Raw genomic sequence first — 25,146 nt, 5'->3', positions numbered from 1 at the left:
AATAAATGGGGCTTACTATGGATTGACCCCTCTTGTATCCCCCATCTTGGCAAGGAAATGAGTTTCACAGCTGGAATAAAGGACTGAAGATCCAGAAAGCTTGGGTTTTAACTCCTGGCACTGGAAAAGTGCTTGACATTTCTGAGACAAGAGAAGACTGTAGTAGAGATAATCATTTGGCTTCTGAAGGACATCGAGAGATTTTGAGGCATTAATAATGCAAACATATAGAGACAAACCCTGGGAACAAACAAATGCAAGCATAAAGACAGAGCTTCCTTTGACTGATCTGTGCAATCTAGAGTGTAGTCCCGGATTTTTGCCTCCACCCTAGAGACACAGTTTGTGTTGAAGCCAGGACCTAAGAGTGAATAATCATAGCAGACCTCTGTTGCCTCCCTATCAGAGTCAGTGCTTTATGCAGCTGCATTTACGTCCTGCAAATCAGCATAACCCAATAATTTCAACCAAAAAGCAGTAATAAAATTAGATAATTATTATCCTGAGACAGTGATGTTGGCTTTTAACAAAACCTGGTACAAGTTGAGGCTGTTTCAGGGGCTAGGATGAAGTAAAGGCAGTGACAGATCTGCAAATGATCAAGCAGGATGATCTGGGAGTATAAAGTTTGCTGGAAAAATATCCATGCTTTCCACCAGCATAGAAGAGTGGACCTGGTGAGTCTTAGCTGGCAAGCCTTGCTCTAAAGCCTCTGATATAATTGTATGAAGACCATGCAGAGCAGCATCCAGGACCAAAGATGTAGTCACAGTTTAAGCATCTGACAGGGCCTTTCTGAATAAGGAGGGATCTTCGTCATCTTCTGCCAGGTTTAGATCCCAATAGTAGCCTGTATTTTCCTTATACCCATAAAGAGAAAGAGGTCCTTCTCTAGCTCAAGTCTTCCTCCCTTACGGATGGAGGTTGATTGGAAATATCTCTTTTCTGCATTGTATGGGAGTCCAGTTGTTTAGTATGGACAACACTGCAGCTGTCAGCAGCTGGGAGGTGAATCCTACCCTGAGCACTGTAGGCAGTTGCCTTAATCTAAGTGTCTACAGCAATTTGAGTTGCCCTAGTTTCTCAATCCTGGACTTCAACTACTGCTCTGGAGGACTGCAAATGGCACCAGAAACCTCCCTTTAGGTGAACAAACTGTGCTCCACATGGCACCAGGCGAACAAACTATGGATTACAAAGTTTTGACCAGCATTTTCAGAAAGGAAGTGGATATCCTAATTTCTACCCAGGGAAGTGACCTGAAAGCTTCCTTTGATAACTTGCACAAAACAGGGAGAGTGGCAGATTTCAGGAGGAACATTCGCAGTCTTGTGCATGGAGCAGGGAGCTGCACAATGAGGGTGGGAAGGGATGATCTGAAACCCATGGTGCTATAGCAGTTCAAGTTGTGTGGAGACACTTACTCTGGGATGTCCATCTTCCTAAGGACCGTAATCTGAGGTTTACCTCTCATCTTCCTGAGTGTGTGCAGGGTACAGTCTAGGGTTTCTGTGATGTGGAGCTGTCACATACCACGTCAGACAGTGTGTTGGGACTGTTCCATGGCTGGAAATGACTGATTTTCACCCAAGCTTTTGAATATCTGGCATGTGTCTGGGAGGAACATATTTGTGGGACTCCCATGATCAGAACTGTCCTAGATGGCTAAGATTTTGCAGCTGTATATAGAGATGCAGAGATGTGTTAGAGGTCCTAACACCATCTGTGCAAGAAATGTACACAACTAATTAGCCAGCAAGCTTTTCTTATAATGTTCCTTCTAGAAAAAAAGTGGTATTTCAGCAATCCTTTTCCAGACAGATCCAAAATGACATTATTCCTGCAAGAGCAAGATGTTACACTCTCCACTATCACCCAAAACTTGCCTCATGCCCATTTTCCACCTTGGCTTGTTTTGGGATTCAGGTGTTGCCAACTCAGCTCCCATCAGACTTGTGAGTGGCCCCAGCCGCTGCGCGGGGCGGCTCGAGGTGCTTTGGAAACAGCAGTGGGGAACCGTGTGCGATGATAGCTGGGACCTGTCCGATGCCATGGTCGCATGCAGGCAGTTGGACTGTGGGGAAGCACTGTCAGCCCCTGGCTCGGCTCACTTTGGTCAAGGAACTGGTCATATCTGGCTGGACGACATGAACTGCACCGGTACAGAAGCTGACCTTTCTGCCTGCAGGACCAGACCCTGGGGAGAGCATAACTGCAATCATGAAGAAGATGCAGGCGTTGTGTGCTCAGGTAACTCACATTTACATCTCTCCCCATGTGACTCCAAGGGGGCTGTGCTGCGTAGAGGGACGTTTTAAGCCTGTTTGCAAAATTGTATTTCTCCATCGGTTCTACCCTTAGGGCTCAGGATGGGGATGACTGCTTCAGGCATTGACCTGTACTATTGCAAGGACAACATTATCCAGCTCACAGAATCACAGAAAGGTTGGGATTGGAAGGGACCTCTGTGGGTCATTTAGTCCAACCCCCCCGCCGAAGCAGGGTCACCTACAGCAGGCTGCACAGGACCGCGTCCAGGCGGGTCTTGAATATCTCCAGAGAAGGAGACTCCACAACCTCCCTGGGCAGCCTGCGCCAGGGCTCTGTCACCCTCAGAGTGAAGAAGTTCTTCCTCATGTTCAGATGAAACTTCCTCTGCTTCAGTTTGTGCCTGTTGCCCCTTGTCCTGTCGCTGGGCACCACTGAAAAGAGTTTGGCCCCATCCTCCTGACATCCGCCCTTAAGATATTTATCAGCATTTCTAAGGTCCCCTCGCAGCCTTCTCTTCTCCAGGCTAATCAAGCCCAGCTCCCTCAACCCTTCCTCGTAGGAGAGATGCTCCAGTCCCCTCATCATCCTCGTAGCCCTCTTCTGGACTCTCTCCAGTAGCTCCTCATCTTTCTTGAAGTGGGGAGCCCAGAACTGGACACAGCACTCCAGATGGGGCCTCCCTAGGGCAGTGTAGAGGGGAAGGAGAACCTCCCTCACCCTGCTGGCCGCACTCTTCTTAATGCATCCCAGGTTACCATTGGCCTTCTTGGCAACAAGGGCACACTGCTGGCTCATGGTCAACTTCTTGTCCACCAGCATTCCCAGTCCATCTCTGCAGAGCTGCTCTCCATCAGGTCAGCCCCCAGCCTGTACCGGTGCCTGGGGTTGTTCCTCTCCAGATGCAGGACCCTGCACTTGCCCTTGTTGAACTTCATCAGGTTCCTCATTTCTACCAGTTAAACAATGTGGGGTGGTGGTATTTGTGCTTGTTCTGTTACTGAGGCAGAACAGAGATCATGGTTTATTTTCCCTGATTCACATTACTCTTGCCTCTTATGCCATCACCATGAAGTTAATGGGCAAGGCGACTGAAGGATCCCCATCTGGATGCACATACTCTCCATGCACATATTTCATGGCTGAAATATGCAGGGAAGTTGAGCGTCTATGTGGCCTCTTTCCATTCATATTTTGTCACAATACTCTCTCCTGGAAGATGTGTTTTCTCCAGATTTGACATGGGATGATGAATTCAATTGTAGGTCACTTGTCTGTGAGTCAGTCCTAACATGGATGTCACAGCACAATACTAATGAACGCTAAGCTCCAGGAACTGGGTGGGGAAGGCTTGAAGGTGTGCCCTACCTCTCTATATCATGGTTAACAGGGGAGTAAATCTTCATGAAGTGGGCCACGAATCCCAGCAGGTAGAAAGGGGATTGGGATGTTGACAGGCTGCCCACTGCCCTCTTTCAAGTCAGCCCCGAACAACAAACCAAATTTCCAATTTCACATCTCCCTAGCTGGATCTGGAATGGGATGCAGCTCCCTGTTAAGACCCAGAGATATATATGTCTAAATGCAGGTGTCACCACTTGGGCTGGGTCTTCCTGTTGCAAGCACTGGAGAGCTAGAGTGGAGTCAGGTCCCTACACAGAGCTGCTAAGTGCAATTAGAGATGCTCTGGGGCATTTGACCCAACCTGGCAGATGAGACACAGGCCCTAAGGGAGACCCTACAGAACAGGAGTCTGGGGGAATACCTATGGCATTGCATGTGCTGCTGAGTGCTTATTTGGGAAATTGAATCAAATACCAATATTTGGCCAGATGAGCAGCTCCACAGACGTCATTGACTAACAAGAATTTCAGCACCCACCTCACATGAACACAGCAACAGATGTATAAGACATGTGGGTGTCTTCATCTGTAGCCATTTCCCACTCCTGGGGTAACATCACAGGGGGAATTGCATAGTCTTGTTTCAGAAGTGATTCCCAATCCATGTTATTTATCTCTCTGATTCTGAGCTCTGAAACCCCAGAGGAAGATACAGAACTTGATACTCATCAGCCTTCACCTTGACAAGTGCCGGACAGTGCTAGTGGAGACCTGTCCTTGCTTTTGACCTCTAGGTATTCTTTCCATGTGCAATCTCTGATACTGTTTTTGTTGTTGTTGTTGTTTTTCTTTTCTTAATACAGAAATTAAAAAAACAGTTAAGCTGCGATTAGTGAATGGTTCAAATCGATGCGCAGGGAGAGTGCAGGTGCTTTATGGCCAGCAATGGGGAACCGTCTGTGATGACAACTGGGATATAATTGATGCTGAAGTTGTATGCCAGCAGCTGGGTTGTGGGACTGCTTTATCTGCTCCTTCCTCAGCTTACTTTGGGGAAGGTCCTGACCCCATTTGGCTCGATGATGTCATCTGCAAAGGAACTGAAGCTGCCCTCTCTGAATGCAGTGAAAAACCTTGGGGAAGCCATAACTGTGTGCACAGAGAGGATGCCGGTGTTGTGTGCTCAGGTAAATCCCCCTCTGCACGACATGAGTGGGGTTTGTGGGATGTGGAGACATGCTGGAAGTGCTGTTCCCTTTGGAGCAGCACTGACACCAACACCCAAGAGAACTATGAGATAGAAAGTGATTCATACTGTTAAGCCCTAAAGTTGTCTTGCCTCTTCTCCTTTATTAAAATGCACCACCACATGAGCCACTGACAGAAGACAGTAGTGCTGCAGGAATTATTTGTAGGGCTCCCCATGCACATGGCCAGTGGATGCCTTGGTAGAGCATCCTCTCTCAGTGCAGAGAGAAGTGGCTTTGGCAGCCCCGCCACCCCACCCTCATGCCAGTAGACATAGCTCCTTCTGAAGTTGCCCAAAAATCTTTCCACTGAATAAGGTTCTGCCCATGGCCCGCATTGTCCCTCCCAGTGTATTCGTATCGGGAGCCTCCTATGTAACTAGAGCCCCAGGGTTACACCTCCGAGTCTTCTTTCGTGATTCCCAAAGCCACCCACTCCTTCCTAGTTCATCAGCTGTCAGGTCAAGCAAGAGACAGCATATGCCACAGCTGGTTTACCATCAGGCATTTGCTGGTGGTCCAGTTGTGAACATTCTGATTGCTTGGACAGCACTGGGAGAAGAAGAGCTGGTTTCTGCCTGCCTTTCTTGTAATGAGGTGCTAATTAGTGTCTTTCCTCTGTAACCACATACAGAGTTTTGCAAAGTTTGTAGGGTCTTAACACATTGAGAAATCCACATTTTGTTCATTGACTTGTGGGTAAAAGTGGCATTAACATGGCACTGAAGAGACAGACAGTATGAGGGTGATTCTGGCACCTCTAGGTATCTAGCACCTTCTGGTGCGTATTAAGGTACCTGGGACATCTATAAGGGGCTGGCAGCAAGACACACAGCATACCTGAAACCCCTTGCAATGGCAGAGAGGGGCTAGAGTGTCTTAAAAGCACTGGACATCCACACTTAAGCAAGACTGGGGTTTGCCCTCTGACATCGCAAGTACATTTTGGTTTGTAAGATCCATTGCCGAGCAGCTAACACTGTGGTGGTGGAGGAAGTGCTTGTGTTGCCTCTTTAAGCAATGTTTACCCATGCAAAACTGTGCGAGCTGCTATGTTCATTGCCAGGTAGAGGACAGATACACCAGATTCTGCACCAGATACTTTCCTGATATAGTTTTTTCTTTTTTTTTTTCCTGTAGGCTTTGCAGAACCTGCTCCACTTCGATTAGTGGATGGATTGACCCACTGCTCTGGGAGAGTCGAGGTGTTTTATGGCCAGCGCTGGGGAACTGTGTGTGATGATGACTGGGACTTGGTCGAGGCAGAAGTGGTGTGCAGGCAGCTGGGCTGTGGGAAGGCCTTGTCAGCTACACATGGGGCTTACTTTGGAGAAGGATCTGGCCCTGTTTGGCTTGATGACGTCAACTGCACAGGCTCGGAAGCTGCTCTCTCCCAATGCAAAGCCAATCCTTGGGGAAGGCATAACTGTGTGCATGGAGAAGACGCTAGTGTGGTTTGTACAGGTATCCATCACTCACGGCATGTCGCAGGGGAAGCTGTTTGTGGGCAATCCTTTCAGACAGATTCTGAGGCCCAGGTCCTTCAGCACAAATAAGTCTTCCAAAGAACATGACACAGAGTGCTTCAAAAGTGCTTTGGAAAAAGATGTGTCTAAACCTGTAGACAATTCTGGCCTCTCTTTCCTCGTTTAGATTTTTTTATGGATTGCTTCTGGAGGGTAGTTTGCTACAGCAGACTGAGGAAACATTCATTTTGGGGTATTTTCCAGGCCTTGGGGAGACCACAACTGTAACCACGGAGAGGATGCTAGTGTGGAGTGCTCAGGTACCACTAATGCACGTCAGCTCAGCTACTCTTCAACACAATAATTTTGCACTTCTTACACTGCAACAGAGAAGAGCATGTGGAGTAGAAGGGATCTTGCTGATTAAGTCAGCTACTGCCCAGGCCTTCCATGGCTGACAGCACTGGGTCTCAAATGCTGCCCTTCTTCTTTCTCCTTCACACAGATTCACAAAAATTCATCTGTCAGAGATACCTGTCGCTCTTCCAGTATACCGCTCTGCCCAGCCAGTCCTGAGCAGTTCCCATCAGTAGCTGTGTAGTCTGAGGATGAGGCATATGTCTCAGATATCCAAAAAATGTAGATGTTAAGTCTAACAGTGTGGTTTGACTTCACTTCTGTGAAGAGAATGGGCACCTCCAGGGAGATTTGTCTGGCCTATCTCATCGTTCCCAGCATCAGATACCTGATGTTCACCAACACCTGAGCTAGAAAACTTTAGCATCTGGTACCAGCAGTCCTCAATCAACTATTTCTTCTTTACCAAAATTCTGATCCCAGATGCTAAAATTCTTTAAGACAGCCTAGACCATAAGGCAACCCGGTGCTCCTGGAGCAGTGTTAGTCCACAGGTCCCTGCCCCTTCCCAGCTCAACTGGCCAGCCCGTTGCTATTCCCCCTAGTCTGGGCCACCACAGTAATCGGCTGCAGGCATAAACGTCATCTTCTGATGAGATAAGGGTTCAAACAGAGCTGGCTGATTTTAGTAGGGACTAGTCAGCAAGAAAGGCCAGTTGGAGACCACTGCTCTAAGGGACTGAAATTGCTGCAAGGGTCTGTCAAGATGATATGAAAAAACAAGCAATGTTTGCCTATGCCAGATGGATGCAATCCGGGAATGAGTAGCCCAGTTCTATACCCTGTCAGCAGAGACCAAAATGCTACAGAGAACTGAGGTCTTCACTATTTCTCAACACAGGATTTGCTGAGCTGCTTCCTGTCCGACTGGTGAACGGTTCGAGCAACTGCTCTGGGAGAGTCGAGGTGTTTCATGGCCAGCAGTGGGGAACCGTCTGTGATGACAGCTGGGATTTAACAGATGCTCAAGTGGTGTGCAGGCAGCTGGGATGTGGGGCAGCAGTCTCAGCCCCCAGCTCTGCTCGGTTTGGACAAGGAACTGGCCAAATTTGGCTGGATGATGTGAACTGTGCAGGAGCTGAAACTGCCCTCTCTGATTGCCGGGCCAGGCCTTGGGGAGACCACAACTGTAACCACGGAGAGGATGCTAGTGTGGAGTGCTCAGGTACCACTAATGCACGTCACGAAATGTGGGGTACGAGGGACGGCCTGTATTTGTAGGAATTTGTAGAGGGTCATGACTGGGGACTCAGAACTCTCAAAGGCATTGTTCCCCCCAGTGGTCTGTTCCCTCCTCCCCATTTCAGTGTTCTTCTGTTAGGGAAGTAACCTGGGGGCTCAGCTATGGTCATTCTGCAGGTGAGTAATTTATTGCAAAAGCTCCAACCAAAGATGTGGGATCAAGCTGTGAGGCCATAGGCGTCTAGTGCCACTTTACACACCATGAAGCCAAGCCCTGTTGGCTTCCAGCCTCCTACAAGGAGGGGCTTTTGCCCTCTCCACAGAACTCTGAGGCATGCAAAGCTCCTCAAATACTTTGCATTTGTGTTTTTGTCCAGGGGTTGTGGAACCAGCTCCTGTTCGGCTTGTGAACGGTCCAAATTGTTGCGCTGGGAGAGTCGAGGTGTTTCATGAGCAGCAGTGGGGAACCGTGTGTAATCACGACTGGGATACAGATGAAGCCAGCGTTGTGTGCAGGCAGCTGGGCTGTGGGGCAGCACTGTCAGCCCCTGGTTCAGCTCATTTTGGGCAAGGGCGTGACCGCATCTGGCTGGATGATGTGAACTGCACAGGGAACGAAGCAGCCTTCTCTGAGTGTAGGGCCCAGTCTTGGGGGTCCCATAACTGCAAGCATGGAGAAGATGCTGGTGTGGTGTGCTCAGGTAACCCCTCTCTGTGTCCCAGTCTGTATGACGGGAGAGGTCTTCTGTTACCAAGAGGAGTATTTATGTACGACTTCATCAGCAAGCTTTATCTTGAACTGTCCTGAAACTGGGTTGTGAGCTCTCTGTCATGGTACTGGAGATCTGTTCCAAATTCCTCCCTCTTTTTTTTGGCATGTGTGTAGCTGTTCCTGTAAACAGAAGCTGTGTGCTTTCCTTGACTTGGATTTCTAATTTATATACTGCAGAATATGGTACACAGTCTGTTGTTCCCTTAGCTCTGAATACAAGAACTGGAGAAGATATCCCTACATCAGGGAACTGGATAAATGTATTCTGGATGTCATTATTCTCATATGCATTTTGTCTTATTTATAAACAAGCAAATGGCAGCTTAATGTATATCTCCCTTGCCCTTGTATTTTTCTTCAGATATACCAAGAATGGCTCCACTGAGGCTAATGAACGGACCAAATCCTTGCAGTGGGAGAGTTGAAGTTTTTTATGGCCAGGAGTGGGGAACAGTATGTGATGACAGCTGGGATATAAGTGATGCTGAAGTTGTTTGCCGACAGCTAGGCTGTGGGAGAGCACTATCCATTCCGATCTCTGCTCATTTTGGGGAAGGATCTGGCCCTATCTGGCTGGACGACGTGAACTGCACAGGGACTGAAACTTCCCTCTCCCAGTGTGAGACCACTCTATGGGGAGTCCATAACTGTAGGCACAGAGAAGATGCTGGTGTCGTGTGCGTAGGTAAGTCTCATCTGTGTCACCATCTGCTTGACTCATGGGGTATAATAGAATCATAGAATATCTCAAGTTGGAAGGAACCCATAAGGAAGGATGCTTGAAAGGCCACAGGGTACACTCTTCCTCTCTTATGATTCTAAAACCATAGTACTGCACAGAGAAAGTGTTTTAAACAGGGATGTGGGTAAATCCATCTGTGTACCCCTCTCCTTCCCACTCAAAATCTAATTCTAACACTGTGGTGCTGCAGTCCAGCCTGCTGCTTGTTGTGCAGAAGAATCTAAATTTGGGACTCTTTCCCACAGGAGCTACCAGTAAACCTGGTGGCATTGCAGGACTGGTGTGAATCACAGTGATACAGAAGGTATAGAGTCACCTGAACTCTTTCACTGCCGTCAGTGACAACCGCGATGACCATACCACACTTGAAAAATCAAGATAAACTCTCCATTTTTCTCTCTCTTTCCGCTTCCAGCCAAGAATACTAAAAAAACTTGCAGAAACCCACTTAATTTACCTCTCCTCCTCCCTCACTTGGCAGAATGACCTTCATAAAATCTTTTCTCACCCATGTTTTTACAGTGTCTTCTCTGAAATCTCCATAGCTGAGACAAATTTCCTCAAAGTGGTGCAGCACTGCACTTTGCCACCAGAAGGAAACTCTGAGATGACTAGCATTACCTGGAACTTATTCTACAGCCTCTCGTCTCTTTCCAGTGCACGTTATTACCATTTATTCTTTGCATCTACTTCTTTTTAAGACGGTTCTGTCCCTTTTTTCCTTTTCTGTTTCCTCAGTCTCTTCCCATTTCCCTCTTGAGACAAATTTTTAAGCTTTTTCTCATTCCTGTCACTCTTCTCTTGTTTCTCCTTAACTGTTGGGCGTACTTCTTTCATTTTGCTATGCTAGCTGAGTATTTGCCAGTGCTGAGTAGCTCCAAAGGCTTGGTTTGCACAACATACTCAGCACTCCCATTTCTACGCGTCTGCGTCTTTCTCAGAACAGCATGACGTTGTAGAATGTCAGTCTCAGTCCTTTATATCCCTTAAACCCCTTTGTGAAGAATTGTCACTTAATTCTTTCTGCTTCGTCCTTTCTGGGATCTTTTTACCTCCCAGAAGTGGTGAACTTTTGCCTTGCCATTGCAGGAGACTAACTGCTTTCCTCTGGTTACTTGCCCACATCTTGAAAACACCCTGTGGATTCACTGACTAAACACAGATGCCTGTCTCTGAATTAAACATTCTGCTGCCCTTTTGCAGCAAGTGAGGACTGAGCCAGTGCAGTCAATGGCAGGATTTGGCCCATGCTGATGCAGATGCCAAAAGCAGATTAAGGAAGTTGCAACCCAACAGTGCTGATTTCCTGCCATTGACTGTAAAGGGTATCAAGAGTCCTCACCAGAATTGTAAAAGTGGGACTCAGCTGCCTAAACACGGGTGTCTAGTGTCACCTGAGATGTCCCACTAGATCCTACCCAGTCTTTAAGTGCAAATCCAGACGGGCACCTATCTCCCTTGAGTCCTGCATCAGGTCTGCTAACTCCATTGTGTTGTCTGGGATTCCCTGGGCATCGCAGAAGGCACCAGGTACGAATGCTCAGGAAAGCCAGTCAGCCCCTGGAAGTTTATGCTTAAGGGCTCCAAGTCTAGCTGAGATGAATCATACCTCGGTTTTCTCCTGAAGTGTTCTTTCTTGCTGAAGTCCTTTCCCTTGGTCAGTAAAGTTACCTGCATTTGCTATCTGGACACAGGTATCTTTCTAGTCAAAGAAAGAGAGGGAACAGCACCTTTCCTTCACTTTTGGGATAAGAGGAGGGAGAACCACTGCTTTGGACTTTCTTTCTCCATGCTGCTTGTCCTTGTTGGTCGTACTAAGCCAAAAGGTACATGCTGCATTCGCTGATGTGGCTAGCAGGAACATGTTTGCCAAAATAAAACATAACCGCTCTTACCTTTTGGTTCAGGTGTTCCAGAACCAGCCCCAATCCGACTGGTGAGCGGTTTGAATTTCTGCTCTGGGAGAGTCGAGGTGTTTCACGGCCAGCAGTGGGGAACCGTCTGTGATGACAGCTGGGATTTAACAGATGCTCAAGTGGTGTGCAGGCAGCTGGGATGCAGGGCAGCAGTCTCAGCCCCCGGCTCTGCTCGGTTTGGACAAGGAACTGGCCAAATTTGGCTGGATGATGTGAACTGCACAGGGGCTGAAACTGCCCTCTCTGATTGCCGGGCATGGTCTTGGGGAGACCACAGCTGTAACCATGAAGAAGATGCTGGTGTGGTCTGCTCAGGTACTGTTATGCCATGTAATGTGGGGTGCAGTGGGGGCTATGTTTCAGCAGGAGTTCTCTGTGGTCCTGAGAGACACGTTTTACTGTGATGTTGCTCTTAGATGAGAAACAGAAGGAATTAATCCAGTGTTATTTCAGATTTCTTAGCTGATCCAAGACACCTGCATGGTACTGGGGAATATGACAGAGGACCTGGTGATCCTCTAGAGTTGTTGCTGGAAACGAGGCAGAATAAATTTGCTCCCAAAACAGGCATGTGTATTTAGATATATAAAATCCCATCTGCAGTATGGGCCAAGCAGAAAGAAGGCAAGCCCAGGTGCTGAAGGGTGATGTGCAGGAGGGTTGTGTTGAGTAAGGAGATAAAGGGCACTCTCCACTCTAAATCACAGTGGCACACCATTATTACAGAGAGACCTGTGCCACAGTGACTGGGGAATATTCCTGAGCAGGTCCTGTGGGGAGGAAAACCAAGGTGGTCAGGCTGCCCTGGCCATCCTTGACCTCTGAAGAAAATGGGAGTGCTCTGTAGCCAGTGATGGCACTGGCAGTATCTGCAGTTTACCCTGGGGCTCTGAGCCAAGAGTTCAGCTGCTTGAAGCCCTTTCCAGTAGCAAGCTGCTGCAGGTACAAATTGGCTCTGAGACAGTGCCATCTCATCCAGGTAGTAAAGCTCACATGCTCTGGTGAAACACATCCATATCCAGAAATTTGTTTGGCGCGAGACCCCTCTGAAGAGCACCTCAAACACTTTGCATCTGTGTTTTGGCCCAGGGGTTGTGGAACCAGCTCCTGTTCGGCTTGTGAACGGTCCAAATCGTTGCGCTGGGAGAGTCGAGGTGTTTCATGAGCAGCAGTGGGGAACCGTGTGTGATCACGACTGGGATACAGCTGAAGCCAGCGTTGTGTGCAGGCAGCTGGGCTGTGGGGCAGCACTGTCAGCCCCTGGTTCAGCTCATTTTGGGCAAGGGCGTGACCGCATCTGGCTGGATGATGTGAACTGCACAGGGAACGAAGCAGCCCTCTCTGAGTGTAGGGTCCAGTCTTGGGGGTCCCATAACTGCAAGCATGGAGAAGATGCTGGTGTGGTGTGCTCAGGTAACCCCTCTCTGTGTCTCAGTCTCAATGGTGTTGGGAAACATGGAGGAAAGTTTTTCACCCTTGATGGAAGGTCTCCTCTGAGCTCATGCTGCTCATAGTGTGTGCTATTAATCATAAACACATTCTTGTCTAATTTATGCAATGCTCATGGCCCTGGTCATGGTCACCAGTCACCACTGGAAGCTGATCCAGAATTATGGAGTTACCATCAGCAAGACTCCAGCCGACAGCTGTATCAAGGTTTGTATCTCATATCTCAGCTCCCGAAGGCTCCAAGACATTCCCAGGCTGGACAGATCCCAGAAATGTCCTGTTCCTGCTGAGCTATGGGCTTGCGGTGTCATATAGACAGAGCCACCTCCAAGACCACACTTTTACATGAAGATCACACGTAAACCTAAGCAGCATTGCAAGTCTTGGTCTCTGGCTGATTGGGAAGTCTGTTTCACTTTATCATGAGAAGGAATAAAACGTCCCAATTCAGGATTCATAGAGAGCTTTAGAAACCTGAAACCACTGAATGTGTCTTTACAGCACTTGTATCTCAGTGCTTTTTCAGTTTTCTCTCCAGTGTCTCTTGCATCTGCCGTCCTGAAGAAACCTCTTCCTTTGTTAAAGCAATTGGGAGGCTCGTAGGATAATTCAGGTTGAAGCAACCACAGGAAGTCTCTACACCAGTCCCCTGCTCAAAGTGAGCTCAGCTATGAGGTCAGACCAGCAGGTCTTTATCCAGGCTCAAAAACCTAGTCTAATAGTCTTTCTGGCCAATCCTAAACAATCCCAATATTTTCTTTAAAAACAGACATCCTGTTTTCTCAGCTTTCAGCCATTCTTTTCTACATTTCTGGAGTGTCAGTGTGAGAAACTAGCAGAGCTTTCCTGGAGTTCCTCATTCCTTCCATGAAGAGCTTTGAGAAACTTCAGGAAAACTCAGTGCTCTCTCAAGAGGAGTCATCTCCCTTACCATGAACATCGCAAAGTACACGCCTGCAGCTGAGCTGGTTGAAATGCTGTCACACCCTGCTGGGTTCTCAGCCATGGACAGGACAAACCCTTTGTTAAAAACCTTATTTTAGCCTCCCCTTTTGAGTAATTTTATTTGGCACACTTCTTCAGTTCAGGAAAGGGTTGGTTGATGCTTTTTAAGACCTTTTGTTGTCCAATTCAGCTGGCTTTACCAGGCATGAGAGTTTCCAAGGAAGACTAAGTGTCTATTAATACACATCACCATAATCTGCTTTCTCCTAGAAAATTATCCAGAACACATTTTGTGGATATTGCAGTAACTGAAGTAAAATGTGTAAGGCCAAAACAAAGCTTCAGGCATATGGACATTGGCCAGTCTGTTCACGGACAGGCATTCTGAAGCTTCACCTATGTGGCTCAGCTTATTTGGGCATGCATCATGTTCCTGTGCACAGGCACCTATTGCTACGCAAGACACCTTACAGTATGCAGACATCTCGATAGGGCTAATTGATATGACCCTGGAGCTATGAGACCCACATCCTTCCAACGTGACAGCTGGAGGATGGCAAGGATGCCCCAACGCATCTCAAATGGGAAAATACACTCATTGGAGGCTCCTGAATTGCTCCCTTTGCACAGGTTTTGTCTGTCAGTAACATTAGTTATTTATTTCAGAGCTCAGCCCAGCAAATTGCTATTTATACAGAGCAGGCTCAGGGTCCCATGTCACCATGGCATTGGCAGCGACTCAAACAAACCATCTGAAAGGGATGCATTAGCATATCTTAGAATCATAGAATCATAGAATGGTTTGGGTTGGAAGGGACCTTAAAGATCATCTGGTTCCAACCCCCCTGCCATCAGCAGGGACACCTTCCACCAGACCAGGGTGCTCAGAGTTCCATCCAACCTGGCCTTGAACACTGCCAGGGAGGGGGCAGCCACAGCTTCTCTGGGCAACCTGTGCCAGTGTTTCACCACCCTCATGGTTAAGAATTTCTTCCTAATATTTAATCTAAATCTGCCCTCTTTCAGTTTACAGCCATTGCCCTTTGCCCTATCACTACACAGTCTTACTGGCTGGGAGACCGAAATACCACTCCCAGTCTTAACTGGGACATTTCTGCCCATCTGTGGGCAGTTCAGAGCCAAACAGACTTTGGGGTAACCCTGAATGGATACAGAAAACATACTCTTTAGCCATCCGTTTTTCACCCATGGGACACCCTGCTTGGCGCTCGTCCCCTGCAATGTGTCAGCAGGGTTCAGGTGCAGTGTATTTGTGCACATTTATCCTTCTCCGTTGCTTTTTGTGCAGGTACTCCAGAAGTGCCTCCTCTCCGCCTGGTCAATGGCCCCACTCGTTGTGCTGGGAGAGTTGAGGTGCTTCATAGCCAGCAGTGGGGGACGATCTGTGATGACAGCTGGGACTTGAGTGATGCTGCAGTGGTGTGCCAGCAGCTGGGCTGTGGGACAGCCATGTCTGCCCCTGGTTCAGCTTATTTTGGGCAAGGTTTTGGCCGTATCTGGTTGGATGATGTGAATTGCTCTGGTACAGAAGCAGCCGTCTCCGAGTGTGTGACGAGGTCTTGGGGAGTCCATGACTGCAATCACGGAGAAGATGCGGGCATTATATGCTCAGGTAACCTTCATCCATCTCCTGTGCTAACAGGCATTAGTCAATACTAAGCTTCTAGGCTGGATGTTGCGGTTGGTGGCTCTTTGTCTTTTGCCAGTCTAATGTTCTTGTCTTAGACAAGTACCACTGGGTGATGTTGGAAGTGTGGAGTTGGAGCTTAGTGTTTTGAGGGATGATTGCCATCTCTCCATGTGGCAGCACATATTTCTCCATGTGGCAGCACATATTTCCTACTTGCATTTTTTTAATATCACTAAATATTATATGCACACTAGCAACTTTCAGTGGCTTGTCAGGCTAAAGCAAGCTGCTTTTACAGATCTGGATTGCATACATTTCCTTCCAGGTGGGATCTAAACCTCACAGATGTTCCAGAGTAGAGAGGAGAGATGATATTACCAGCCAGCATGAGTACGACATTGATCTAACCCAAACAAAAGTGATTTCTGAAGGCCAAAGAGCATGCAGTACAGAAGCAAACAGCTGAGACTCAGATCTATCACACTCAAATGGCAGCACCCAACTGATGTTCCCAAATCAGGGGCATCGTTTCCCTGGGGTTCTATTCAGTTAATCAAGAGAGAGAGGGGCACTTGCATCGGGCAAGACAGCCCAGTTACCCTCTGAATCACCTCAGCTGGCTCTCACTCCCCTGGCTGTAGAAGGACCTTTGGGTGATATTGGGTCTAATTTGGGTGCCTCTGTGGATGCCTGCACATGGTCTCACTGGCCACCATTCCTGCCACAAGACAAGCTTCCAGACATCTTCTCTCCAGGGTGGAGACAATATTTGGAGAACACTGTTGGGCACTTGAAGTCAACACGAATCCTTGCAACGTCTCACATTAGCACACGTTCCCTGCCCAGTCAGTCATACAGTTCCCTTGCCAGTTCATCCTCTCCTCCTGATATTGCCTCTAATCCATAAAAACTGTCTTATGCTGATGGTAGAGTTATATTATATAAGCATTTGGCTCTCACTGTATGGGCTTGACAGGCTTGAGTAGCCAGTATGCTCCCCTGAGAAGTGTTCAGTTGCTGCAGTGAAGTCCACACATAGCTTGCCCTCTCATAAGTAAGACAAACTGAGCCTCATTGCCCTCTGAGAAGTTCCCTCAGCCTTAAAACATTTCTACACCTCGTATCACTTTTTGTTAAAAAAAAGTAATGTAGACGTGTACCTAAACTTCCTGTTCCCGTGAGTGTGTGATGCTCTGTGTCGTGGTCAGATCACCTCTGGCTTCACCTCATTTCTGCCCTCTCCAGATCCACACTGAACTAGCACACCTCCCAAAAGCATGATGGTATCAGCTGCTTTAGGTCTGCTTTGGAATGGGGTGAACTAGTCTGAGGGGAGGTGGGGGAGAAGACCCAGTTATCTGTCCTTCCCATAAAACTAGACTGAGTTGGCCAACTAACTTGGAGACACCCAGTGCCAATATTGAACTAAAGACCCTTGCTCTCCGCTTCATTGGGATTAAAGTATTTGTGTGGTGCTGACAGGCACGAAGCACATTGCTTTTTGGAAAGCAACAAATCACTGAAAAAATTCTGTGTTGGAGGCTAAGTCTTGATTGGACATCCTTGAAATGGGAAATTATCCACCTGTAAAGTGCAGCTTTAGTCTGTGGAAAGAGTGATGGAGGAAAAGGGGTGAATTGTTCCCTGTGGGGGCAGCTCCCCTTGGTCCCTTCTAAGGCAGGACAGACAAACCTTCAGAGTTAAGCTGGTGTTGTGCGATGTTCACATCCCAAGTATCTTATGGCTGCCCTTGTTACTGACCTGAATGTCAGTGAGGCAAATGTTTCTCTGCAGACCTGGGAAATGGTATGCTGTCCTACCATTGGTATAAATATTCATCGTATTCAATCATCACATAAATATTCACCATGTTGGACAAACAGCTCATTGCCAGGTATGCGTTCAGACAGTAGAAGTCCACCAGCAATTTATGAGACAGCTAGATGTTCAGTTTTAGGGGAACTTTATTGATACTTTGTGATGTTTGCCTTTCAGTGGGAATAATATGTTGAGCTGGGTTTTCCACCAGTGCAGTTATAACCAAGTTTGTAGATCCTTCAAAGGATGAGAGAGAATGATTTTGCCAAACTCTGGATCCCGTTATGGCACACTGATGGTTCTGAAACACCTCTGCCCTTCACTACCTCAGCTGAATCTTGCTGGCCCATCTTCCTGTGGCAAGATGAGCACAGTCCAGTGGGGCCAGTCTGGCACTTATGATGCTTCTGACTCCTCCAGGTTCTTGTTAACTGCAGAGAAAAGGAACAAGGTAAAGAAAAATCTACTCCCAGGAACTCTGTCACACCAGAATTCCCTTCTAGAAGTGACAAGGACTCAAAGAAGGTCTGTGGCTTGGGTTATACCCTTATATTTGGGGCAGTTACGAACTCAGCATCTGAGCTTTGGACAGGGCCTTGTGGGAGCCAGGACAGGACTGCATGAAGAGCAGACTCTAGCCCTGATGCACAATGCACTGCTTGATCCAGAGGACTGCAGCACATGGTCCTGACAGCATGACTCTGTGCAGCACCCAGCTGAAATCCAAGCCCCTACAGCCCTGCTCCTTCATAATGACACCAGCCAAAGACCCCCAGGGATTCCTCCCTTGACCCACGCAGGGCCTGTGCAAGCTTGTCTCCCAAGAAACAGGGCAGGAAAAGTCAGGAACTCAGCTCCCAAGAGCTTCAGAGAGTCGAACTCAGACATTTATTGAGTACTGATGATGTACCAATACAGAGGCATCTCTTCCCACACACCGTTCCAACTGTCCTCCCCTCACTTCCCATGGATGTTCGTTGTTACCTCCTGCCCTAAAAACTGCCCTACCTTCCCTCTTTGTGCCCATTAGGAGCCTTGCCCTATACAAAAGTTCCTTGCCAGCATCTCCTCAGCAGGATCCATCCCATAGTCAGACTGACACTGGCGTGTTTGCCTCTGCTCTGCTGTTGCCCCTCTCCCACCAGCTGGTCCCACCACACCCATCCCAACCAGATGCTCTACAGCTCCCTGCTGTATCCATTTCCCTGCCTCCACCAGCATTATCCTGAGCTTGGGAGAGCCTTCCCGCCCTGTGATTCCCATTTTGTACCCTGAAGCCCAGCCTGCTGGCTCTGCTAGAAGTGTTTGACGCTGTCCCCACATCACTTCAGATGCCACAGTGATGGGTAGTTACCTGCACAAACAACACTAGCATCCTCTCCGTGATAGCAGTTGTGTTCACCCCATGGCCTAGCCTGACAGTCAGAGATGCTCTCTTCTGTCCCATCGCATTCAACATCGTCCAGCCAGATGATGTCTGGTCCTCGACCATAGCGAGCATCTCCCGGCGCCGACAGCGGTGACCCACAGCCCACCTGCTTGCACACCACCTTGGCGTCCTTCATGTCCCATTGGTCATCACACACACTGCCCCATCGGCTCTCATGGAGCACCTCGACTCTCCCAGCACACTTGTTCGGGCCATCCACGAGCCGGATCGGCCCATCATCAGGAATGTCCACATCTGCACCAATGCCCGGAAAAAAAATGTTAAGGGAGCATCCCATAGATCCCACCACCTGTGGAAAGCTTGACTGCTCAGCAGAGGCTCAGGTGTCTCTGAGTACACAAAAGATCTGGCAAGGGCTGAGCTTCTCTGGTGTGGGAAGGAAGACAGAAAACCCAGGGAGAGGGGCTGCGGGAATAGGGCAGGGGGAAGAATTTCTTGTCTTCTTGGATGGTTGCAGGTTTGATTGTGTGTCTGCTTCAAGGAGTCTGCTGATGCTAATCACCCTGAAGCCCAAAGGTGGGAGAAGACCAGAGCAGTCTCAGGTAGAAGAGAATTTAATGCTGCCCCTGTGTCAGCTGCATCCACAGGTCCTCCCTGGGTCATTGGGCAAGCACCGCACCCAGTGATGCGATGAATTAATCAGCTGCTTCCCTCTCCTCTTCCCACCAGCAGACCTGATTCAGGCAGGGGGCATGAGTGTGGTGGGATCTGCCCATCCTACCAGCCAGTATGCGCAGGATGAGGGATGGAGGAAGGGTTACCTGAGCACTCCACGCTGGCATCTTCCACATGGTTGCAGATGTTGTCTCCCCATGGCTTTGCCTCGCATTCAGTGAGGGACGCTTCTGTCCCTGTGCAGTTCACGTCGCTCAGCCAGATCTGGCCCTTCCCTTCCCCATATTTTGACTCTGGAAGGGCTGACACTGCCGTTCCACAGCCCAGCTGCCTGCACACAACCTTTGCCTCCCGTAAATCCCACTGGTCATCACAGACGGTCCCCCAGACATCCTTGTGAAGCACCTCAACTCTCCCAGAGCAGCGGTTGGGGCCACCAACCAGGCGGACCGAAGTAGAGACGGTGATCCCTGAGTCTGCAGGAATATCCAGAGAGGGCATGCTCAGGCTGTGCATTGGTGTGTGTCCTCCCACTTCCCCAAGCATCCCCACCCTGCCCTGCACACAGTAGCCTCTTCTCCATAGCTTTCTCCACACATAACATGCAACTGTCCAAGCAAAAAGCACAATGGCAGTCTTCACCTCAGGTCTGAGTTGAAGAAAAATGGCCACAGAGCACCCCAGTGAGCAGGGAGGAGTGAACTTCCTAGACTGAAGCCCTCTTCAGTGGTGTAAGAACCCCAGGCCACCAGCAGGACTATTAGGTTAGCATCAACTCAGAAGGAGAGTGCGCCGTATGAAACCCTTGCTCCTGTCAAAGTTTGGGCCCACATTGACTGTGAGGAGACCCTAACGCATGGCTGGCAAAAGTGGGAGAACAGAAGGTTTACCTGCACAAATTGCACTGGCATCTTCCTTGTGGTAACAATTGTGGTCTCCCCATGGCCTCGCCGGGCACTCAGAGAGCGCAGCTTCCGTCCCTGTGCAGTTCACATCATCCAGCCAGATGGTGTCTGACCCTTGTCCAAACGTGGCTTTAGTGGGGGCCAGTACCGCATCCCCACAGCCCAGTTGCTTGCAGACAACTTGAGCGTCGTTCAGATCCCAGCTGTCATGGCACACGCTGCCCCACTGTTCTTCATGAAGCACCTCAACCCTCCCAGCACATCGATTCGGGCCTCCCACCAGCCGGATTGGCCCTGGCTCAGGTATTTCTGTTCCTGCCAAAAACAAACAAGGGATAAATTTTGACACAAGCCCCATGTCACCTGGAGAAAGCAGAATCTCCCATAATGCACCATACTGCCTCTGCTCATCACAAACGCCTGTCAAAGGCTCCCTTCCTAACTTCTGGCTTGAGACAAAAAGTTGAATGGAAAATACTATTAGCATGGAGGTCGTCAGGGGAGGGAGGGTGTCCTGTGTCCTCTCCCAGCTCTGCAGGTTGCTCGAGGTCCAGAAGTTGTGATGCAACTTCTCTGAGTCAAGTGGGGTGGGAAGCTGGAGCTGAACAAAGTCATTCTGCATCCCTGACCTCCTAACTGGATGAGTCAGAAATTGCACCCTGGCTTATTTGAGGCAGAAGGCCAAAAGTGACATGAAGTAGAAAACACCTGGGGTTTACCTGAGCACTCCACGCTGGCATCTTCCACATGGTTGCAGATGTTGTCTCCCCATGGCTTTGCCCTGCATTCAGCCAGGGACGCTTCTGTCCCTGTGCAGTTCACGTCGCTCAGCCAGATCTGGCCCTTCCCTTCCCCGTATTTAGAATTCCAAGGGGCCGATACAGCCGTCCCACAGCCCAGCTGCCTGCACACAACCCTTGCCTCCCGTAAATCCCACAGGTCATCACAGACGGTCCCCCAGACGTCCTTGTGAAGCACCTCGACTCTCCCGGAGCAGCGGTTGGGGCCATCCACCAGGCGGATCTCCAGTTTCGCTGTGTCTACATCTTCTGGAGAGAGCAAAGATCCCAGGGTGAATGCAGGGAATGAGAAAGAGTGCTCTTCCTCCCCAGTGAGGCTGTCTTTATTGTCAAACCAGGAGGAAGAAAAGCCCAGGGTATTCCAACATCTCAAATCTTTGGTGTTTGAAAACTGGGTTTTGAGCTGGGAATGGCCAATAGCCACAGGTGTTTGTGGGACCATAAGTCTGTTATGAGATACAAATCACAGGGTTCGTTTTCAGATGTAAAGGGGTAAGTGTAGCTCCCCCAAAACCCACTCCAGCATTCAGGTTCTGGGAGAGCTTCCCCAGTGTCTTCCAGCAAATGCTGCTACAAGGACTGGGAGCAGGTAGGAGAGAATTGAGACATTTCTACCCTTTCCCCAAAGGAATGGTTGAGTTTCCTCAGCTATCAGCAGTGATTGCTGAGTGCTGTTGTGGACATACAGGCAGTCAGCACTCAGGAGTGGAAAGGACCTACTCAGTCCTGTTCCTGCTGTTGAAACCACCAGGACACACAATCCCTCTCAAAACCTGGCTCGAGTTGCCAAACCTCCAATCACAATGCTTTTGCCACCCTAATACCAAGAACCAAATCTCTCTGTATAGCGTTATCCCTTTGCATGGACCTGGGGTTCTGTAGTGGGAGAAATTCAGGGACTCAAATGTGCCAGGGTCTGAAAGCCTGAAGCACCTCCACATTGGCTCATGGAGCCAAGGGGACACCAGGCATTCCTCCTTCTCATGGAGATCAGACCTTAGCATCAAGGACATCCTGACTTCTGGTTTAACTTTGCTAAAATGAGCAGCTGTTTTGTCAATGCTTTGGATCACTACTTCTCCTTTCACCCAGCGATCTCCAGCAGACAGCAACTGCACCTTGCAGAGCACACAGGAGGTAGAGTCAGGCCGGAGTTGGAATCAGGACAATGTGGTTTACAGAAAGAAGATCACTGGTCACAGAAATAGGTTTCAGACCAAGGTCTCTTGGCCCCGAGCAGCATATTCAAATGTCCAGATCAGACATGGCCACATTCTGCATGACATTTTACGATAGCTGTGTGTGGAGACTCATGCTCCACTCTCTACTACAAATACTGACCTGCCAGAAGGACTCCGGCAAAGGAAGCTGAAACAGAAGAAATACAGGATGTTAGTCTCATGAGCTCTGCAAAGTACAGAGATTCAGGACAGCAAAATACCATGCAAGAGACTCTGTGATCTCTGCTAGAGCCCATCATTGCTCTCCATCTCCCAAACCCAGCTGACAATGGGCTTTGCCCAGTGCATGTCCATGAGACTTTCTTGATAAAGAGATCAGATAAGGAGAGAAAACTTTTTTAAAAAAATAGTCTACTGGAAAAAAAGTATTGGTTTGGGCAGATAATGTGGAAACGCCGTAACAGAGCACTCAGGATTCCTCTTGACCACATTGAATCACCTGAAAGTCAGTGTCCAGACAGATTAGATTAGACTAGATTAGATTATCTAGGCTCCTAGGTGCCAGTCCTGCAGACATTAATGCAATGAAATGCAACGGGAACAGCTATGGGTCTGCTAATGGGGTTGTGCATGGAAGTGTCATCAAGGTGAAATGCATCCGGAAACTTGTGCAAAGAGGTTATTCCCATTTAGAAGATTTCCCTGAGGATTAACTAGAGGTTGAGGCAAACCCTGGGAGGGAAAGCCTGAGGAAAACCTTGCCAGCACCTGTTTTTTCCTGGAAACTCAGCAGAAGAGGACTTTGTGCTCACTGTAGAAGGTCAACAGCAAAGAAGAGCTCAACACAAACAACAACTTCTGCTCCTACATGCAGCGGCCTGGCAAGATCCCAAGCATTGACCAATAGCTTCAGGCAAGGGCAGAACTGCTGACGCTAGGGCAAGCATTAGTTATTGCCCATGTCAGCCTTTTCCATCTGTCCCTTTTTTTTAGCTATTTTTAAGGTTTATGGGCTGAGATGCCTCATGGTTATCCCCTTCTCTCTAAATTCAAGTTGCCTTCAGACAACATATCATCTTGGGAGCCTGAAGTGCCTACCCACCCACGTACTGTAGCCACCGCGCACGGTCAGTGCCTCTGCCTGTTGTCACCAGCTCTGGTCTCATCCCTGATGCACGGGAACAAAGGAAGATATAAGGAAGAAATTTTTTACAATGAGGATGGTGAAACACTGGTACAGGTTGCCCAGAGAGGTTGCAGATGCCCCATCCCTGGAAATATTCAAGGTCAGGTTGGACGGGGCTCTGAGCAACCTGATCTAGTGGAAGATATCCCTGATTATTGCAGGGGAGGGTTGGACCAGATGACCTTCAAAGGTGCCTTCCAACCCAAACCATTCTATAAGTCTATGAACACACACAAGTTATGAACCCACAGCAGAGAAACAGAGGCAGGGAACCCCACTTTGTGTGCTACTGTCTTTGCTCATGTGGGCTGGGATTCAGTTCCCAAACAAGACATTTCTCAAGGTGTCTAGGTATTGGTGTCAAAGTGGGGCAGCATCCAGCTGTCCACCTGTGGCTGTCTCGTGACACCTCAGGGGATCTGAATGTCCACACTCAGATATAGATCAAATACCACCAACCGCATTTCAGTTTCTCACAACGTCCCATTTGTTTTGTGCTGTGGGCTGTAGAAGAAGCAATAGTGGAAGAGGAGAACCACAGGCAAAGAAGAGATACAAAGCCAAAAGCAAAGAGAAAAAAAATCCCATCTCACTTACCCCAAAGACTTGCCAGGAGGACAAGCCTCATGTTGGTAGCAAAGATACTGCGTGCTCGTTGTCTTCGCGGGAGACCAGGGCAGGGAGAAGGCACGACATGCACCCAAGGGACTGGCTATTTGAGAAGTCCCCGTTGTCATGGCTCCTCCCCTCCACCCCAAAAACCTCCCTCTGTGCGCCATGGCAGGTGCTCAGCAAGTACGAAAAACCAAGCCGCTGCCGGGAAGCAACTCTTGTGCCATGAGCATCACGTAAGTTGCAGGATTGTGAAACTGGGCTGTTTCGGGAATCTGCTAAGCAAACAAGTCGTCTCAGGACAGCTGGTTCTGGACCATCAGTGGCAGAGATGAGGCGAGACAGGGTTTTGCAAGTTGCCTTCCAGGAATGGCTTCAGGCAGCTGCAGGAATAGGGCATCGGTGCCCAGGCTTAGCTGGGAAATAGGCATGATCACATGCCGCTAACGCAGCACAAGCAGATGTAAGAAACCTCTTCCCACTGCTGAAAGCAGCATCTTCCAGAAGTGGAAGTTTTTTCCAGTTTTTCTGCCATGTTTGTTCCGAGAGACAGGACCTCTTCCTGAAATTTGGTTGCAATGCTTTTGTGTGTTCACCATCCAGCTATTTCTTTGGTTGGTCTGAGACCTCTTCCCAGTCTTGACAAATCCAGATGTGCAGGTTACAAGATGTTCTGTACCTGGATGGGACAGTCAGGCTCCCAGGTCCTCTACGACGCTGAATCACCAGATAGTCACATGACTGAGCAGAGATTTGATGCTGCTGCTGTCATGGGTGGGAGCTACCTCGTGCCAACTTCTCTATCTGGAAAATTCATTTAGATACCTTGTACGCTCAGTAGACATCACCAAGCACTCCAGGAGGCAGTTACGGTCAGGTGTCAGGCTCAGACACCCATACTGGAGATGTCTAAGGATGAAGATGCCCCAGGGTTGGCTGAGGAGGTGGATATCCTGAAGGAAAGGTGATGTGATGTTAGGAGAATTGCACTGCACCCTCCACCATTTAGCAAAATCTTCGACCCTCGCTTTGCATTTGCATTGGGCAAGGTTGGCCCACAGGACCATTGCTCAGCATTGTCTCTAGAAAGCTCAGGGGCGGGTGCAAAATAGCTCGGCTGAACACACAGCAAATACGCTTTACCACCGAAGACACACAGGAATATCTTTGATCCCAGAGAG

The 25,146-nt window shown here is 48.8% G+C and overlaps 2 protein-coding genes across 2 annotated transcripts in view; one reads left to right on the top strand and one right to left on the bottom strand.

The window, feature by feature from the left end:
- Nucleotides 1–1,661: 1,661 nt before the first annotated feature.
- Nucleotides 1,662–25,146, top strand: part of LOC104327274 (uncharacterized) — a 124,989-nt gene continuing 101,504 nt past the window's right edge. The window contains 10 exon segments of the mRNA XM_075445861.1: nucleotides 1,662–1,710; nucleotides 1,927–2,250; nucleotides 4,475–4,798; nucleotides 5,999–6,322; nucleotides 7,583–7,921; nucleotides 8,301–8,663; nucleotides 9,018–9,380; nucleotides 11,345–11,683; nucleotides 12,458–12,766; nucleotides 15,057–15,380. Of these exon segments, the coding sequence (XP_075301976.1) occupies nucleotides 1,662–1,710; nucleotides 1,927–2,250; nucleotides 4,475–4,798; nucleotides 5,999–6,322; nucleotides 7,583–7,921; nucleotides 8,301–8,663; nucleotides 9,018–9,380; nucleotides 11,345–11,683; nucleotides 12,458–12,766; nucleotides 15,057–15,380 (3,058 nt within the window).
- LOC142365229 (scavenger receptor cysteine-rich domain-containing group B protein-like) lies at nucleotides 17,345–24,059 on the bottom strand. The gene is made up of 7 exons (XM_075445885.1): nucleotides 23,951–24,059; nucleotides 22,328–22,354; nucleotides 20,906–21,235; nucleotides 20,172–20,501; nucleotides 19,428–19,757; nucleotides 18,571–18,900; nucleotides 17,345–17,647 (listed from the first exon to the last, which is right to left on the bottom strand). The coding sequence occupies exons 1-7, from the start codon at nucleotides 23,979–23,981 to the stop codon at nucleotides 17,613–17,615; spliced, it is 1,413 nt and encodes a 470-aa protein (XP_075302000.1). The 5' UTR covers nucleotides 23,982–24,059; the 3' UTR covers nucleotides 17,345–17,612.

This window comes from Opisthocomus hoazin, chromosome 33 (genome assembly GCF_030867145.1).
Source record: "Opisthocomus hoazin isolate bOpiHoa1 chromosome 33, bOpiHoa1.hap1, whole genome shotgun sequence".
Lineage (NCBI taxonomy): Eukaryota > Metazoa > Chordata > Aves > Opisthocomiformes > Opisthocomidae > Opisthocomus > Opisthocomus hoazin.
This window is presented reverse-complemented; position numbering and strand designations above follow the sequence as displayed.

Coding starts and splice junctions, on each gene's coding strand:
- LOC142365229 (XM_075445885.1), bottom strand. CDS start 23,981: ATGAGGCTTGTCCTCCTGGCAAGTCTTTGGG. Junction 21,236..22,327: donor TGCCGGAGTCCTTCTGGCAG/GTCAGTATTTGT, acceptor TGCTCTCTCCAG/AAGATGTAGACACAGCGAAA. Junction 17,648..18,570: donor TGCTAGTGTTGTTTGTGCAG/GTAACTACCCAT, acceptor TTTTCTCTGCAG/TTAACAAGAACCTGGAGGAG.